The sequence below is a fragment of the Arabidopsis thaliana genome (genome assembly GCF_000001735.4).
Source record: "Arabidopsis thaliana chromosome 1 sequence".
In the NCBI taxonomy this organism is placed as follows: Eukaryota; Viridiplantae; Streptophyta; class Magnoliopsida; order Brassicales; family Brassicaceae; genus Arabidopsis; species Arabidopsis thaliana.
In genome coordinates this window covers 7,483,516-7,499,622 of record NC_003070.9, presented here as the reverse complement: position 1 = coordinate 7,499,622, position 16,107 = coordinate 7,483,516, and the positions used below count along the sequence as shown (strand labels likewise).

Below are 16,107 nucleotides of genomic sequence, written 5' to 3'. Positions count from 1 at the left end.
TACGACTTTTTTGGTAAGAGGAATTCTACTTTCAATAGTAAAGTGGTAACAACGAGAGGTCTTACTAAAGAAGTTATGAACATAGCACCAAAATATACAAAAGATCTTTCAAGACAAAGAAAGAACAACTCAAAAGCTTCTAAGGTTTCACATAAACCTTAAAAAAGCTACTTCGTTTATAATACTAATCTCCATCAACATGATGTTTATATATACAACATAACTATTCCTCTGTCTTAATGAGCAGGATGAGGAACCGCATTGTGTGCACGATGAGCCTGAAGGATACAAGCACAGTGCACAGTTGTTAAGTTCAGACAGCCGCTCATGACAAGCGAATGCCTTCCTGAGCATGTGTGAAGTGCGGGAAATGAATCGCAAACAGCTTGAACCGCTGAAGGTGTAAGGGCAGTGCATTGGCTAATGTTGAGACTTCTCAGTCCTTCTTCATCGTATTTACCTTTCTTAACCGATTTCCACGATCCCGGTTTGTTCTTTACCCCGCTTTGAGCTAGCGAGTACATTGCTCTGTCTGTTATGTTTCTGCAATAGTATAGCCCCAGTGACCTCAAGTGGACACACCAGTCTGCTAGAGCTACCACACTCTCATCTGCGAAATAGTACAAGACAAACCGAATTGAGTCTCAAGATCAATGGCTTTCGGAGTCCATCTATAACAACCTACTAGTTTTGTTTATTTCAATGCAGTTTATCCAATGATAGTTCTCTGCAGAGGGAAAACTAATGATCTTAGCTTCGAGTAAGCTTAACTATGTGAAGTACCTGTAATAAGAACACAGCCGCAGAGGTCAAGGGTCCTGAGATCTGGACAGCCATAAGCTAAACTCATTACCCCATCATCACTGATATTCTCACACCATCCCAAGTTTAGTGACTGCATCTGATTGCAGTTATTCCCAATAGCCTGCACACAACAACATGAACAAATTCTATCAACTCTGCCACACTTATGACCAAAGGAGTAAAACCAAGTTTGGGAGAGAACATTAAAGAAAAACAAAGATTCACCTCCAAGGCATTGTCAGTTACAGCTTTGACACATCCGCAAAGATTCAAAACTTTAAGCTTTCTGCAGAATCTGGTCAAATACGCAATAGCAGTGTCGCTGAATGAAGTGCAGCCACTAAGGTTGAGTTTTGTGAGGTCTGGGCAACCATGAGCAAGTGCATAAAGTGAACGGTCTGTAATTTTCAAGCTTTTGCTGAGATCAAGTTCTTGTAACTCATGGCAGTGATTTGCTATGGCCTCCACTGCATTGTCCTCTAGTTGCGGTTTGTCCTGCCTTAGATTTAAAGTCTGCAGCTTTACAAACTTGGGAACAAGAGAAAGAACCAAGCTGTTCATGTTGTTGTTGCACCTAGTATAAAAATAAGAAACAACATCAAAGAGTGTAGTAGACAGAGATCAATCTGAATACACTGGAAGTGACAAGAACAAGCTGTTCATGTTGTTGTTGCACCTAGTATAAAAATAAGAAACAACATCAAAGAGTGTAGTAGACAGAGATCAATCTGAATACACTGGAAGTGACAAGAACAAGCTTCTAGTGGTTCAAAGATTTAAGAGTCATCTTCAGACCACTCTTCTGGATTAAAGAACTTGGTTTCACCTCCTATTGAAAACTGATCTATCATCTTAAAAGAGTTCCATCAAAAATTTAAACAGCTTTTTCACTTTCTTCAATCTAGCCAAATCAATCATATATAGACTGCTAAAATGTTCCTCAAAACAAAAGCAACAAAAAAAGATCTGATCTTACACAAATAGACAATAAATCAACATGACCCTAAGCACAAGATACAATAAAGACTCTAGAAACTCAACTCCTACTTCAAATCCAAAACACCAACACAGAGAAGAGTCCTAAATACAAAAAGGGTTTATAAGTTAGATAGAAATTCTTACCAAGATAGACGGAGACGAGTGAGGCCAAAAGAGATAGCATCTCTCCAGCCAGTGCAAACACCAGAAGCAACAATGACATTACGATCATCAACAAGGGAAAGGATCCTCATCAGAAGCTCCACAGGGATATCTTTCCACTCTTTGATCGAGATTCCTTCCATCTTCATCTTCTGAAAACACTGGTCCAGTTCCATGGATGCTTCTCCTCCCATCACCATCTTTGTTTAATGACTAAAATGAAGCGGTGAACTTGATCCTATCACCACAAAGGAATGAGAGTGAAAAATCTGCCATTTACCGATTTTACAACCTCAAAAGACGGTAGTGATTGGAAATTAAAGTTCATAGATTGCTCTGGTGTCTAGATTTTTCCAGAAGTGGAACAAATTCAGTGACTAAACGTAAGACCAGAGGATTTGCTACAAAGAAAACATAATTCTCTCAAAGAATAAAAGATCATACCTTTGAATTAGTTTCTTCGTTCCTCTTTCTGGGTTCTTGTTGTTTTCCTCCGACTTAATTACACTATTATTATTTGATATATTTGTTCATTTGAAGTGTTTCACAGAGCTAGCTAGAAGAAGATAACAACAACAAGAGAAGAAACAAAAAAAATGAAAAAAAAAAATGAAAGGGAAAGAGGCAGGAGAAACGTGTGGGTAATGCTTTATGACACGTGTAATATATTGACTGGCTGATACGTTAAAATGCAGTATTTTTTATTTATTTTTTTGAATAATTGAATAGATTCCAAGCCAAAATGACTTGGTAATTAAACATTCATTGAATTTATAAAATTTGAATACGTAAAACTATTCGAATATTTCTTAAGTACTAACATATATTGAAACAAATGATTAACTGAGAATTGATTTGTGTAATGGTGTTATCCTTAGGGGGTGTTATTCTTTGAGTAATAATATAGAAGAAAGGAGATGCTTGAATGTGGGTGTGTCAAAATCAAAAAGTGGACAACTGTTGTTTTTGATAAAAATCGAAACCGCAACTTATGAGGTCCACTCATTTTATATGAAGTATATAATATATGCATGCATCCCAAATTTAAGTTATGTTATGGGATAACATCCAAAGACAATCACATACTATTTTATGGGTCATATTAGGTAGATGATATTTGGATCATTCACTTGTGCTAAACACAAAAGAGGAAGATGTCATTTGGCTAGGTAGGCACGTTTTTTTCTTAACGATTAACGGAGCCTCACCCATTCTCGAGCATTAACATTCACTCATTTACTCCAGTTTGAACCGGTTAAGGGTCAGCCGGACCATGAAAATAACATTCTCAAGGCCATTTCATGATGCTCCAAATGCTGGTCTCTACATTGATACTTGATTACTATTCGATACGTGGACAATATAAATAGTCTGCAATGAGAAGTCGATATGGACATGATACTATATGAGGTATTTTAACCACACAGTTCCTCTAGATTCAAACATGAAAGCCAGGAGGATAATCTTGAGGTTGTTTCTTTACTAATTCCTTCAAACCAAGTTCTTGCTCTTCTAGGTTCTTCGGTTTAACATCATATACATCGTTAAACAACTCTGTCAATGGTTGTTTCTCCCACTTCTCCGCAGCCTGAATCGCTTGCAGAAGCTACAAAACACACACAACCGATTAAAACGGTTAAAATAATTTCAATCTCAACATCAATATAACGTAGCGGTTTTCAGAATCTCTACCTGTTTTCTTGCGTTAGATCTTAGCTTGGATTCATCTTCCTCACTCCACCATCCGTTATCTTCGACCCATTTCCGAAATCTATTCACAGGGTTTCTCGACATTTTCCAGTACTGGATTTCATCCGCCGCCCTGTACTTAGTTGAATCATCTGATGTAGAATGATGTCCTACTCTATATGTCATCATCTGCCGCAAAACAAAAGCAACAACAATCTTATTTCACCAAATTCAAGAGTTGTAAACTTTGAGATAAATCTCTAGTGTGATTTTTTTACCTCAATGAGAACAGGTCTTTGTTCTGTTACAGCCATTTCTCGAGCTGAGCGTACAGCACTATAAACCGCAAGTGCATCGTTACCGTCCACACGGATGCTTCGGATACCGTAAGCTTGACCTTTCACAACTATTCCATCACCTGTAATCAAACCACATAAGCTCACATTAAAACAGAGGATTTGTTTTGGTCTAATTTGTAATGAAAAACAGAGGAAGTTAAGTTAGTTTCATACTTCTAAACTGTTCTGAGATATGAGTACTAATCGCCCAACCGTTGTTCCGACATATAAACACAACCGGAGCTTCCATTACGGCCGCAAAATTCAATCCGGCGTGAAAATCTCCCTAGTCCCAAACAACCAAACCCCAAAAGACTAAATAAATTTCAATTCTTGAAATGTTGATTCTTATGGAAAGAAATGAGAATTAATAAAGATTATAAACCTCGCTTGTGCCACCATCTCCGATGAATGTAACAGTACAAGCATTCTTCTTGTCCATTTTCAAAGAATAACCAACTCCAGCAGCTTGAGGAAGTTGCGTGCTGAAGAATCAACATCAGAAAACAGATTCAGCAAAAACATGTAAACAAAAGAACAATCAAAATGGTTAATGTTCAGAGATTCTTACGCAATTGGAGAGGAGATAGTGAAGTAATTAAGACGATTGGAACCGTAATGAATTGGCATTTGTCTGCCTTTGCCATAATCAGCTTTGTTCCCAAAACACTGATTAGCAAACTCCTCCAACGTGAAGCCACGCCACAAAAGAACTCCAGGTTCTCGGTACTGTACCAAACATTGAACTTCCCGGTTCAATCAAACAGAAGCAAATGAGATTAGTGGAGGTGAACGCAACGGTTTACCTGAGGTAAAACGACGTCGTCAGGACTGAGAGCAGCTGCTGAAGCGATGTTAATGGCTTCTTCTCCGACGGAAGTAAGATAAAAAGATATTCTTCCTTGACGTTGAGCTTCGTAGAAGATGTGATCCATTACTTGTAGCGTCGCCATTTGTTCGTACATTCTAACAGCGAGTTTCTCACTCACCTTCCCAGTCATAAATTATTATCGGTTAGAACTAAACCAAACTCATATCAATTTTGATATACATTCTCGAAATTTCTGTACCGGAATAAAATCGCTATCGGGGATGATTCGTCCGTCTTCGTCAAGAACCCGGTAACATGGAATCCTCCTTGAAGATGATTCCGGTATGAATTTCATCTCCGATGTGTAACCGACTTTGCCTCCTGGGAAATCCAGTTCCTGGAAAATTTTCAATTAGGTTTAATGTGTTAAGAACTAATCATATTGGGAGCATATATGAAAGTTTAATAATTACAGGGATCATAGTGAAATTTAGTGTCTGTTTTTTGGAAGATTCAGACTGCAGTGACTATTGACTAATGAATGAGACGTACACGTACTCAAATCAACTACACAAGTGGGACCCATATAGCACTTGATTTAGTATTATTCATACGTGTAACTTGAGGTCCCCACTTTTACTTCTCATGCGACGTGGTCCCTACCTTTACCATGACTTGTGCGGATGTGAACTGTTGTTGTTGTTGTACTATGCGATCATCCCATACCGGATCAAAACCAACACACCAAGTAAATTTGAATAATTCTAACTTTCTAAGACTGAATAATCTTCAATCTTTAATATCTTTTCTACGTTCGAGTTTTTGAGACTCATTGCAAGAATTTTTGATCCTAGGCAACCAGTTTCACCTAAATTTGGTTTAAATTTAGCTTATAAACCAAGAAATCCAAAATTGGGAATGATTAACCGGATTGAAACGCCTTTAAACCGAAGCATCTGCTTTCAGAAGAACTAATTATTTCTTTCTTTACACAATTAAAAGACTCGTGCGTGATTCACAGCTTATCTTTATGAACTAATCCCAATTTAAAATAACAACTATAATCACGTGGTAAAGTAGGATTATTAAAAAAAATAAAAGGCTAATAAATATACCTGGGCATCGACTTCATCAATCTGCTGAACCAAATGATCAGCCTGTGTCTCCACGGCCGTAGACTCATGACGGAGGCTACCGAAGGGACTCAAATACGCCGTTGAAGATAACTGAGAAGTTGTATAGAAGATGGGACGATGAGAGTAATCACGTTTTATGAGAATTGTCGACAAATTTAGATTATGTCTCAAGCTAGAAACAAGGGTTTTGGATCTAGCAAACCAGATCGCCATATCTGTCAAAAAATGGACAAAGAAGAGAAGAAGAGAAGAAAATGGAGAAGAGTAGAGAAGAAGAAGAGAGAAGTTGTCGTTTTTAACGATGTTTAAGGGCAAAGGATTAGAAGGACGACAAGTGCATGTATTTCCTTGTCGGACTTGACATGTCATCCGTATCCATCTCCAACTTCTTTTTCTTTTCTTAAAATGATTATTTATCTTCCTCTCTTTTTGGGATTTTTAGTTTTTACACTAATTATAGTGGACAAATACTATTGAAAAATTAAAAAAATCAAAATGAAATATTGACAGAAGTTGTAACACCTACATTAGCAAATCATTTAAAGATTTTTTCAACAACCAAACCAAACTGTACTTGTGCTTTTTATTGAATTTTGATCTTTATCCAACGATAGCAAAATTGTAAAGTCACCTACTTGCGTGTCATTTATATCTTTCTTTGAATTTTCCATGACGTCCGTGAAAAACAAAGAAAAAAAAAAGCTTTTTTATTGATACCACGAGAAAACATTTTTCCATTTATAGTGTAGTTGAAAGTTACACAACAATCACCATAAACGATTTGATGATGGTGGAATTGGTATTTAAAGATTCATTGGTATGTAACATCTAACCTAACAGTAAAGCTTTCTTGGACCTAAACTGGTATGTATCATGTATGGCTTGGACTAACATCATCACTAGTAGGGGGTTTGTTAAAGATTGTGTGTTTCGTATCTAAAAATGTGGGAACAGAGTTACTGACTTCAGATTGTCGTTGATTCTGTGGAAGCATCTCTTAATCAACTAGTGTGTGTGATATGCTCTCCTTTGAGCAAATTCCACATTATTTAATGACATACTAGTATACCACACAATTGTTCAATTTGTTGAACAAACCAATTACCTCAAATTCTTGCTCATTTGTAGCAAAACTATTTTACCATCCAGTTCCATGCCATTACATCTAATTGTACCATTGTATTAAACACTTTTTCAGTCTAACTTAATGTTCAACACTTCATATCTGAGTCGAAATCAATGACATCATAGCTAACTAAAATAATTATGTTCCAAAGTGTTCAAGTTATATAATCTAAAAATGTTTTATCACCGATTTAAGTACGCACGAATGTTTGAAATTTAGGAGTCGATATCTTATTGAAATGGTTAAATGGGAATATTGAATTATAAGAATTTTAGGATAAAGATAACAATATAAGGAAGCCTAGACATGTCTCGCCCTATATTATAAGATAAAAATCATATTTTTGTTATTTGTGTTCACCAGAATTCATGGTTCCAACTGCAACCGGTGGAGTCCTCCCGCATATTCCAAGACATTTGAGACACTCTGCAACAAAGGAAGTGGGTAGACAGTGCTTATGGCACAACACTTGGCACTCTTTGTCCGACTTTGCTTCGCCTCCCATCGTAAATAACGCCATTAGTAGCATCGTGATCCACACCACACTCATGATCTTCTTCATCCTCATTTTGTTTTCTCTACTTCTTGTATTTTTTATTTTTTAAAAGTAAATACTATAGGTTGTATTATTGATTGATTAAGATTTAAGATGTACATGTATTATTTATACTGCTCATCCATTTAAAAGCATAATGTAAAAATAGAAAAGAGTTGACGCGTGGAACTCTATCATTTCTTGGCCATATTTTAATTTGTGAAAGTTTTTTTCATATTTAAACTAACTAAATGATTGATATTTAGACAAATATATTAAAAGTGGTGGTATACTAATTATAAAAAATTCATCAATATCTAAAAAACTTTAATGCTAGATTATCTATTATATTTTCATTTATATGATATGATTTTTTCCTACTATAATATATTCACGTGTCCAAAATTAACGACACAGAAAAGAAATCTTAAAAGTGGCATGAGTAGTGGAATTTTTCTTGCAAACTCATATAAATAATACCGCATCGGAACTTTGGTAGTTTTTGGTTTGTGTATATATATAGAAAGACTAGTGGATTCGATTGTGTTCATAGAAAGGAGAGATGGTTGGCATCTCCTCTGACAGAGACGGGGTTGACCTTCGGGTCCTGACCTTAAGGCTCTCCACTTTCGAGTGGATCTAACCCATTTTTTTTTGGGCCTTTCTAAGATTTTATTGGGCCTCTCGCTACTAAATTTCATAACATTATTTTGGAACAACATCCCAAAGTCAATTCTCTATTTCTTTCACAACTATAGACGGCCATAAACGAGGAGCACGTTGAATGATTAGTATATCAGATTCCCTTGAAATCTGCAACGGAATAAAGTAATGAAACACGCATCTTCTAGTACTAAAAGTCTAAAACACGCTTAATCGTCGATTATGCTTTTCACAAACATTAAAAGACTCAAAACATTACAAAGGCCAACAACGCTCCTGAAAGTTTACCAATTGTACAACTATTTATTGTCAATCCAATTGTAATACTAAGAATTTACCATAATCGTGAAACAAAATATACTCTTCTAACCTGTTTAAGTGTGAGCATGCTCGAACATCAATTAATGACAATTGACGAGTACACTAATCAATTACTCTAGAAGAGTTGATGACTTTTTATGGGAAGATGATCTAGAAGCACTTGACTTTTAACAACTCTAATCCATTAAGTAAACACTTCCTCAAATCCGGTACGAATACGATCTGCAAATTAAATTAAACCCCAAAATTGGACAGCAACAACAACAACGTCCTCATATTAAATAGGGACTATTTAACCACTCTGAGAACAACGTGACGTTTTAAATTAAAGCCCCAATAGCAAAGATAGAAAAAAGAAACTTTATTTCTCTTAGTAATACAATAATCCTTATAGAACGGGTCAAGCAAGATATCTTTTTTGTTTGTTTCCCTTGTTAATCGTTATAAACTTGTTTCTCAATAAAACTTGAGTTTTTAAAAATCCAGTCTTGCAAATTCATCGACGATGTTAGATCCTTCTTCTGCTAAATCCTTCAATACCCATTTGTGTTTTCCGAGTATTCCCAATGATGATCACTCAGATTCCGGTGTCTGTTCGCCTACTTTGTGGAGAACCAGTCCCCCGAAGAGTCCTCCTCCTTTTCACCGGCCGGAAGATTACTGGAGTCTTTCGCCGGATTCTAAAGCACAGGCTATTGCTCGTGGTCAACGGGAGCTTATGGAAATGGTTAGTAAGATGCCTGAGTCGTGTTACGAGCTTTCATTGAAGGATCTTGTTGAAGTTAAGGTGAATCAAGAGAATGAACGGAAGGTGTTCGATGAATTGCCTAAGAGAGCAAATAGGCAGAGTAAAGTTGTGAGGAAGACGAAGAGTGATAAACGGGTTGATCCGAATAGGAGTGGAGGAGGAAATAATAGTGGGTTTCTTCTCAAAATTATGTTTCTGGTTAGTTTAGGAGCTATGAAGGATACGACTAAGAAGAAGAAGAAGAAGAAAAAGGATGAGGCTTGTAAGGTTTCACCGAGACCTTCGATCTCTGAGGAGACTGTGAAAGTAGAGGATAAAGAATGGTGGAATAGAATGTCTGAATCGAGCACAAAGAGGAGTGGTAGTAGCAGTAGCAACAACAGTATTAGGAGCCGAAGCAGCTTAAGGTATGTTTTCAAACTGAAGAATCAAAGTTTTCATCTTTCATATCTTACTTACGCAATACTACTTGGATTTGCTTTGCTAATAAGATTTGATGAAAGTTTTTGTTTGCCAAGAAAAGAAAAAGCTGACTTTTGATTGTTTCCACTTTTTCATTGTGTTTTTTCATCACGTGAGTCTTTTACTATCTTGTTGGTTGTATGAAAATGTTGTTGTCTAGTTGATGACCTTTTGAAAGAGTGTGAATGGTGTGAGTGAAGCTCTTTATCTTCCCCGTTAGAAATGAAACTGTCTAGACTACAATTTTAGTGAAGTTTTGATTCAAGAATATCTATCTGAATGATTCCTAGTCTCATTATGCAAATCTTGTTGCCATTTATTGAAACTCTCGAGGTTTGATGTTTGAAACTGTCTGCTGTATTTTGCAGGGATGAAAAAAGTAGCTGCTTCTCTTTTCTTACATTCAAGAAACTAATTCCTCAGTATCTGAAACAAAGATTTATTGGCTTAAGAAGCAGAGCTTGATAAACGCATACACTCGAGTCAGTGTTTGCAGTCTAATCTTCAGGAGGAACAGCTCAGAGAACGGACACAAAGATGATCACTTTTCCGATAAATTTTTGCTTCTGCAAAAGCCTAAGTATCCTTTTGGATATGGTTTTAAGTTATGTAAATAGAGATTAATGTGCAGTTGTGCACTGATTAGTCTCTCACAACTCTTGGATTTTGAATTCTAATGTACAGTGGTGTTTAGTGTTTAGAATCTACTTGATTTTTTTTTTACCTTTAGTTATCAAAAGCCTAAAACCAATAATAACAATCTTTGCCTTAAAAGGAGTGTCATGTTTTTGTTCAAAGAGAAAGCTGCTGTGAAAGAATTGGTACGAGAGTGGTCCCATTGTGGACTTATGAGACAGAATATTTGTTTTGGAGTTGTTGTTCCATCCAAACGCGCGTCTTCATTTCCTGCGTTTGGGAAACGCGTTTACCGTGGTTTGCGATAAGAAAAGTCAACAATGAAAGCGATTTGGGAAATTTCTTGGTATACAGTTGCTATTGGCTAATGATCATTACTTACGACCTAAACTTATTATATTCCACTAATGTTAACGAAAAGAATAATTAAGATTCTTATTTTAATTTGCGTCACCGACTGTTACTTTATCATATAGAGAGACAAAAGCCAAAGCACAAAACTTTTGCATTGTCTTGCAAAAATAATAGAACAAAGAAGTCGCAGTTGATTTTATGGACGGCTAAGGCTGATGATGACCTGACACAAAACTCCGATCGTGTTCGATTACAAGTTTAGATTTTTCTGAGAACCCTTATAATTGTTTCAACTTTTGGATCTTCACACGCATAAATTTTCGCTTCGTCTTTCATCATCTGTTCTCAAGTTTAGAGTCTATAGTCAGGTAAAGGTCTTTGCCTTTGTTTTAGTTCAATTATGATTTCTGTTTATGTTGTGTTCTCTTCTTCCTTGTTTTCCAGATGTAGACACATTATGGGTTTAATTTGAAACTCTTGCCAATACTTTGATTCATACTTTCTTATTTATGTTTTGTCCTTGAATTTGGATTTGGTTATTTGATGGCTTAATCTGTCCTGTGTATCTATTGAATTGCCTTCTTTTAAGAGTCTGTTGTATAATTGAATGCTTCTGGCTTCGTGATCTGGTCTAATTTACAAGCTGGTTTGTGAATTGTGATAGCCTTTGTTTGTTTTCAGAGTCTGATCACAGTGATATTGATAAAGTGTTTGATCTTTAACTTGCATGTTATATCTGGAATTAAGAGATTATGTTAATGGTTTTTGAACCTGTGTTCATTAGGAAACTTGGAACTTTAGGATTTGATTGAAAAAGCAATCTTGCGATGGCGAATAATGCGGCTGCTTGTGCTGAGAGGGCTACAAACGATATGCTGATCGGTCCAGATTGGGCTATCAACATTGAACTGTGTGACATTATCAACATGGAACCAAGGTAAGTCGTTTTAATGACTATAGAGATCTACTGATATTTGATTGAGTCTAGGCTAGGAGCCTAGGATGCTTAAAGTTTTGACCTTGTTTTGTTTCTCTAGTCAAGCAAAAGAAGCAGTGAAGGTGCTCAAGAAACGGTTAGGAAGTAAAAATTCTAAAGTCCAGATTCTTGCTCTTTATGTGAGTGTTTACCTTTTTACTCATACAATGCTTTGGTTGGATTCTCTTTATTGTATTGATCTTCTTTGGGGGATTGGTTCAGGCTTTGGAAACTTTGAGTAAGAATTGTGGCGAGAGTGTGTACCAGCTCATTGTTGACCGAGATATTTTACCTGATATGGTCAAAATAGTGAAGAAGAAGGTTTTTGTTTACCATTCTCTTACCTGCTTGTTATATTTCAATTCTGTTATCCAATCTGCTTAACCTGGAAATTTATCAAATTTATACAGCCAGACCTGACTGTGAGGGAGAAGATACTTAGTTTATTAGATACATGGCAAGAAGCTTTTGGTGGAAGCGGCGGAAGATTCCCTCAGTACTACAATGCCTATAATGAACTCAGGGTATAGTACTCGAGCCTTTTATGTATATATTAATATTATGACTCCGAGTTTTGATTATCCTTTTGCCTTGAAAACACTTTAGTCTGCTGGAATTGAATTCCCACCTCGAACCGAGAGCAGTGTACCGTTCTTTACTCCACCTCAGACTCAGCCTATTGTTGCTCAGGCAACTGCATCAGATGAAGATGCTGCTATTCAGGCCTCTCTGCAAAGTGATGATGCTTCTGCACTCAGGTATACTCTTCTTGTAGATTTCCTGTTCCAAGTTCTCTTTCTGTTCAATTATTTTGTATTCCGTGTTATAGACTTTAGTATCTTCACATTTTCAGCATGGAAGAGATTCAAAGCGCTCAGGGATCAGTTGATGTTTTGACAGACATGCTTGGGGCTCTTGATCCAAGTCATCCAGAGGTAGAATAGTAACATGATTAGGTTTAATGGCTTTGTTGTTTGATCTGATTTTTAATACTCTCTGTTCTAAATGCTGTGACAGGGTTTGAAGGAAGAACTTATAGTTGACTTGGTCGAGCAATGTCGTACTTATCAAAGACGTGTAATGGCTCTTGTGAATACTACTTCGTAAGGATTTGTTTGTTTTCTCCCTCATCCACCTGTTGTCTCCTCCATTTTATAGATTTTGTTAATACTGAGAGAGATGCTCCTTCCTTTTTCCAGAGATGAGGAACTTATGTGTCAAGGGTTGGCACTGAATGACAATCTGCAGCGCGTTCTTCAGCACCATGATGATAAGGCAAAGGGAAACTCTGTTCCTGCAACAGCTCCCACTCCAATACCGCTTGTTAGCATCAATCATGATGACGATGATGATGAGTCAGATGATGATTTTTTACAGCTAGCTCATAGGTAATGTCCATCATCCCTTACTCGTTTCAATTGAATCCCAAGGCTTTGATTGCTAGAACTCATTGAACTCATATCTGCAGGTCGAAAAGAGAAAGTGCACGAGGGACTGGACAAGGGAATTTCAACCCTATTCTTCCTCCTCCACCATCTTCAATGAGGCCAGTACATGTTGATTCTGGTGCTATGGACTTCCTCAGTGGTGATGTCTACAAACCTCAAGAAACCTTCGAGAATGTAAAGCCTCCGAGTACATCCCAATCATCAAACCATGACTATTCTGCTCCTATTTTCGATGAACCAGTTCCTCAGAGCAAATCCCCTGAGCATGCTTTATTCACCAAACCAGTCTATGACCAAACTGAACAATTGCCTCCTGCTCCATGGGAGACTCAGGAGCCCCGGAAGTATCCACCCTCAATGTCTGCTAGAACCAACAAGAGGCCAGAATACTTCCAGCATAATGTTCCACAACACTCAAGCAGTGCCTCTGAATCTTCATACGATGATCTTTTGGGACAATCCCGGAATCTCTCTCTTAATCCAACAGCCTCTGCTGCTCCTGTTACTCCACCAAAGAAAGATGATAAACCAGAGGATATCCTTTTTAAAGACCTGATGGATTTTGCAAAAACCAGGACATCATCATCTTCTTCCTCCAAACCCAACAATCAGAACAACAAACCGTTTTGAGACAGAGCTGGCAGTTGTTACTTCAGTAAACAACTACTCTTTTACTATTCTTTTTTCTTTCACTTGTGTACTTGTTTCCTTTGACTGAACATGGATTTTTTTACCAAATAAAAAAAATAGTGAATAGAGATCTGTTATTGGATAGAAATGTCAAAATTTTATTTTACGTAAATTGCATTTGATACAAGTAAAATTCTCGGTTTTTCGACAACACATGAAAGCAGAATACAAAGATTCTGAAGTTTTCTGTATAATCTAAATATGTTGGACAGTAACAAAAAGAAAAAGAGTTTCTCTACCAACAAGCTCTTTGATCAAGTATTGATTCCTCTTTAAGTATAGATCTTATACAGATTAGCCCCATGGGAGAGAGCCAGGAAAAGGAGCTGAACCACAGTACCTGAACAATCCTCCAATTTCAGGGCAACCAATAGGGTAAGGTATAGTCCTATGGAAAGGGTCACGATTCAGCTTCTTACGCCAAAGCGAACCAACACATCCGTATGGATCTTCTTGAAATTGTGATCTAACCAAAGCCTCGCCTTTTAGAGCGCCTTCTTTGGATGATAGAGAAGCTGGTGTTCCTAAGTAGAAAAATCTTGATTCCGGAAATCCCATTGCTGAACGATGCAAATGCGCAAATCTCTCCTCCTTAAAATCATAACTCACTACCTGATCCAAGCATGAGGGATACATTAATATCACAAGAATGGAAAACCATTCGCTCACTAAAGAGCGCAAAATTCGAAAGCAAAAGGCTTTACTGTTATGTTCTGTGGGTAAGAGCCTGTGAGCTCTCTGAATCGACAAACGCTAAAGAGAAGATTCTCAAAGCTGTCTCTGGCATGCTCTTCCGTCAAGGCCCTAGACCTCACCTCATTCTTACCTGTTCATTAACACAAGCCAAACAATCAAAACCACATTTTTGCCATCAAGTCAATAAAGAGCAGAAACTAATAAGACTCACCAAACCATCCTTTTGACTCAGCAACAGCCCAATAACTCTGAGCTTCACTACGAGGTCCTGCGTCCTTACGAGTCTCTCCACCACTGAATAGAAGCAAAGACTCATCATCTTTCGCTGCTGCTTCAACACCTTCTTGTATATGACTCAAGAACGTTGCAGCTTGACCTGGATTCTTCTGATAAGACTCCAAGAACCACGAATCCTCCTTCTCAACTTTACCACAATCACTACTCGTATAAACAGAATGTCCAGCAACCATCACAAGGTTCTTCAGATTAGCAAATGGATAACCATCGCTATCCAAATCATTCTTCTTATAATAACTAACCGTTGATCCTAAACGGTTCCCGTAAATCGACGATACAAGTATCAGAACTGTGATACCAAACGAGACACAAACGACGAAAACGAGAACCGGGTGCAATTTGAACATGTGGTGAAGACGATTCCCAAGAGATTTGATCATCTTCGAAAACGAAGTCTTAGGCTTTCTAGATTTTCTGATAGTTCCTCCTGATTCTAAATCGAAATCACCGCTTCTTGAGTACGCATGAAATGCCTTACTCGATCCAATTGGATAACTTTTCATGATACAATCAAATCCAGAGCTTGAGAGCAACAATGTGGCGGATTAAGCATAGCCAGATCAGATTTAGAGAGACTAACTCGTGGGATCATCAAATATTCGAAATTTAAGAGAAAGATTGAGACTTTGATCAAACCCAGATCATTGACTTTATAGATAAATCTCGACAACCATTAAAAAGGAAATTTGAGCACAACCCATGTGAAAAGTTTCAGAATTGAGACAGAGAATGTAACGGAAAACTAAAAAACTCACGGGATTTTTGTTCAGTCTCCGGTGAATTCTACGGAACTAGAGGCAGAGTTTTGCTTCGATTCCGTTGACCGAGAGTCTGAGATTATTTTTGTTGAACAAAGATCGAAGTTTTAAAGGACAATTAACGATTTGAACAAGGTAAGTAATAAGAAACTTCGGGGAGATGTTTTCGACGTGAGCGAGGAAGAGACTTTGTTATGAGATCATGGAAGTTTTAAAAGCCCAGATCCACATCATGGTCCATATGTAATTAGCCTATATAGTAATGTAATGGGTTTATTATCATCAGTTTCCATAATCTTTTTTACCATTTTATACGAGATTAATGAAGAATAAATAATGTGTTCAAAATCGTGTTGTTGTGTTAGTCGATTTTACTCAAAATCGTGTTGTGATTAGTCGATTTGCATTGGCATCATGTCACATGTTTTTAATATTGCAATAGACTCCAATATCAATACTACGAGACATATGAGAGCCCG

The 16,107-nt window shown here is 37.2% G+C and overlaps 6 protein-coding genes, 2 long non-coding RNA genes and 1 other non-coding gene across 16 annotated transcripts; 4 read left to right on the top strand and 5 right to left on the bottom strand.

Annotated features, from left to right (window-relative positions):
* Window positions 1-6: 6 nt before the first annotated feature.
* Window positions 7-2,625, bottom strand: SKP2A (F-box/RNI-like superfamily protein). 2 transcript variants are annotated; one of them, NM_101993.4, is made up of 5 exons: window positions 2,389-2,625; window positions 1,927-2,182; window positions 1,030-1,378; window positions 784-925; window positions 7-610 (listed from the first exon to the last, which is right to left on the bottom strand). In NM_101993.4, the coding sequence occupies exons 2-5, from the start codon at window positions 2,142-2,144 to the stop codon at window positions 237-239; spliced, it is 1,083 nt and encodes a 360-aa protein (NP_564139.1). In that variant the 5' UTR covers window positions 2,145-2,182; window positions 2,389-2,625; the 3' UTR covers window positions 7-236. The 2 variants fall into 2 exon arrangements, with proteins under 2 accessions (NP_564139.1, NP_001321134.1); NM_001332504.1 differs by having other exon boundaries at window positions 44-610; window positions 1,927-2,213; window positions 2,389-2,520.
* A 256-nt stretch (window positions 2,626-2,881) lies between these two features.
* AT1G21400 lies at window positions 2,882-6,410 on the bottom strand. 6 transcript variants are annotated; one of them, NM_001332499.1, is made up of 9 exons: window positions 5,341-6,410; window positions 5,042-5,179; window positions 4,778-4,960; window positions 4,543-4,700; window positions 4,357-4,456; window positions 4,146-4,257; window positions 3,912-4,051; window positions 3,637-3,822; window positions 2,882-3,550 (listed from the first exon to the last, which is right to left on the bottom strand). In NM_001332499.1, exons 2-9 carry the CDS (start codon window positions 5,135-5,137, stop codon window positions 3,383-3,385), a joined length of 1,143 nt encoding a protein of 380 aa, NP_001320427.1. In that variant the 5' UTR covers window positions 5,138-5,179; window positions 5,341-6,410; the 3' UTR covers window positions 2,882-3,382. The 6 variants fall into 6 exon arrangements, with proteins under 6 accessions (NP_001320427.1, NP_001320431.1, NP_001320429.1 ...); NM_001332500.1 differs by having other exon boundaries at window positions 5,446-6,410; NM_001332501.1 differs by having other exon boundaries at window positions 5,042-5,489; window positions 5,898-6,410.
* An 861-nt stretch (window positions 6,411-7,271) lies between these two features.
* On the bottom strand, window positions 7,272-7,658 carry AT1G21395 (uncharacterized protein). Its single transcript, NM_202149.2, has one exon. It carries the CDS (start codon window positions 7,610-7,612, stop codon window positions 7,391-7,393), a length of 222 nt encoding a protein of 73 aa, NP_973878.1. The 5' UTR covers window positions 7,613-7,658; the 3' UTR covers window positions 7,272-7,390.
* Window positions 7,659-7,977: 319 nt separating this feature from the next.
* On the bottom strand, window positions 7,978-8,631 carry AT1G05663. The gene has a single exon (NR_138939.1). It is a non-coding gene; the product is annotated as an other RNA (long non-coding RNA).
* On the top strand, window positions 8,134-8,244 carry U6atac2. The gene has a single exon (NR_138941.1). It is a non-coding gene; the product is annotated as an other RNA (small nuclear RNA).
* Window positions 8,159-8,372, top strand: AT1G05667. The gene has a single exon (NR_138940.1). It is a non-coding gene; the product is annotated as an other RNA (long non-coding RNA).
* A 188-nt stretch (window positions 8,632-8,819) lies between the features above and the next one.
* On the top strand, window positions 8,820-10,577 carry emb2170 (embryo defective 2170). The gene is made up of 2 exons (NM_101991.3): window positions 8,820-9,718; window positions 10,142-10,577. Exons 1-2 carry the CDS (start codon window positions 9,069-9,071, stop codon window positions 10,236-10,238), a joined length of 747 nt encoding a protein of 248 aa, NP_173561.2. The 5' UTR covers window positions 8,820-9,068; the 3' UTR covers window positions 10,239-10,577.
* A 265-nt stretch (window positions 10,578-10,842) lies between these two features.
* On the top strand, window positions 10,843-13,987 carry AT1G21380 (Target of Myb protein 1). The gene is made up of 10 exons (NM_101990.4): window positions 10,843-11,131; window positions 11,548-11,700; window positions 11,801-11,879; window positions 11,962-12,060; window positions 12,150-12,263; window positions 12,346-12,497; window positions 12,593-12,674; window positions 12,757-12,842; window positions 12,939-13,127; window positions 13,208-13,987. Exons 2-10 carry the CDS (start codon window positions 11,591-11,593, stop codon window positions 13,815-13,817), a joined length of 1,521 nt encoding a protein of 506 aa, NP_564138.1. The 5' UTR covers window positions 10,843-11,131; window positions 11,548-11,590; the 3' UTR covers window positions 13,818-13,987.
* On the bottom strand, window positions 13,957-15,842 carry AT1G21370 (uncharacterized protein). Of its 2 annotated transcripts, NM_202148.2 has the most exons (4): window positions 15,626-15,842; window positions 14,785-15,445; window positions 14,582-14,703; window positions 13,957-14,489 (listed from the first exon to the last, which is right to left on the bottom strand). In NM_202148.2, the coding sequence occupies exons 2-4, from the start codon at window positions 15,371-15,373 to the stop codon at window positions 14,172-14,174; spliced, it is 1,029 nt and encodes a 342-aa protein (NP_973877.1). In that variant the 5' UTR covers window positions 15,374-15,445; window positions 15,626-15,842; the 3' UTR covers window positions 13,957-14,171. The 2 variants fall into 2 exon arrangements, with proteins under 2 accessions (NP_973877.1, NP_173559.1); NM_101989.5 differs by having other exon boundaries at window positions 14,785-15,841.
* Window positions 15,843-16,107: the final 265 nt, after the last annotated feature.

What these genes read in the sequence shown, in the direction of transcription:
- SKP2A (NM_101993.4), bottom strand. Translation starts at nt 2,144, where the DNA reads ATGGTGATGGGAGGAGAAGCATCCATGGAACTGGACCAGTGTTTTCAG. An exon ending in ACTCGTCTCCGTCTATCTTG is followed by an intron (nt 1,379 to 1,926) that starts GTAAGAATTTCT and finishes TTTTTATACTAG; the next exon opens with GTGCAACAACAACATGAACA. An exon ending in TAACTGACAATGCCTTGGAG is followed by an intron (nt 926 to 1,029) that starts GTGAATCTTTGT and finishes TGTTGTGTGCAG; the next exon opens with GCTATTGGGAATAACTGCAA.
- AT1G21400 (NM_001332502.1), bottom strand. Translation starts at nt 6,287, where the DNA reads ATGACATGTCAAGTCCGACAAGGAAATACATGCACTTGTCGTCCTTCT. An exon ending in AAAGACCTGTTCTCATTGAG is followed by an intron (nt 3,823 to 3,911) that starts GTAAAAAAATCA and finishes GTTTTGCGGCAG; the next exon opens with ATGATGACATATAGAGTAGG. An exon ending in GATCTAACGCAAGAAAACAG is followed by an intron (nt 3,551 to 3,636) that starts GTAGAGATTCTG and finishes TGTGTTTTGTAG; the next exon opens with CTTCTGCAAGCGATTCAGGC.
- AT1G21395 (NM_202149.2), bottom strand. Translation starts at nt 7,612, where the DNA reads ATGAGGATGAAGAAGATCATGAGTGTGGTGTGGATCACGATGCTACTA.
- emb2170 (NM_101991.3), top strand. Translation starts at nt 9,069, where the DNA reads ATGTTAGATCCTTCTTCTGCTAAATCCTTCAATACCCATTTGTGTTTT. An exon ending in AGGAGCCGAAGCAGCTTAAG is followed by an intron (nt 9,719 to 10,141) that starts GTATGTTTTCAA and finishes TGTATTTTGCAG; the next exon opens with GGATGAAAAAAGTAGCTGCT.
- AT1G21380 (NM_101990.4), top strand. Translation starts at nt 11,591, where the DNA reads ATGGCGAATAATGCGGCTGCTTGTGCTGAGAGGGCTACAAACGATATG. An exon ending in ATTATCAACATGGAACCAAG is followed by an intron (nt 11,701 to 11,800) that starts GTAAGTCGTTTT and finishes TTGTTTCTCTAG; the next exon opens with TCAAGCAAAAGAAGCAGTGA. An exon ending in ATGCCTATAATGAACTCAGG is followed by an intron (nt 12,264 to 12,345) that starts GTATAGTACTCG and finishes AAAACACTTTAG; the next exon opens with TCTGCTGGAATTGAATTCCC.
- AT1G21370 (NM_202148.2), bottom strand. Translation starts at nt 15,373, where the DNA reads ATGAAAAGTTATCCAATTGGATCGAGTAAGGCATTTCATGCGTACTCA. An exon ending in TGAGTCAAAAGGATGGTTTG is followed by an intron (nt 14,704 to 14,784) that starts GTGAGTCTTATT and finishes GTTAATGAACAG; the next exon opens with GTAAGAATGAGGTGAGGTCT. An exon ending in CTTACCCACAGAACATAACA is followed by an intron (nt 14,490 to 14,581) that starts GTAAAGCCTTTT and finishes TGCTTGGATCAG; the next exon opens with GTAGTGAGTTATGATTTTAA.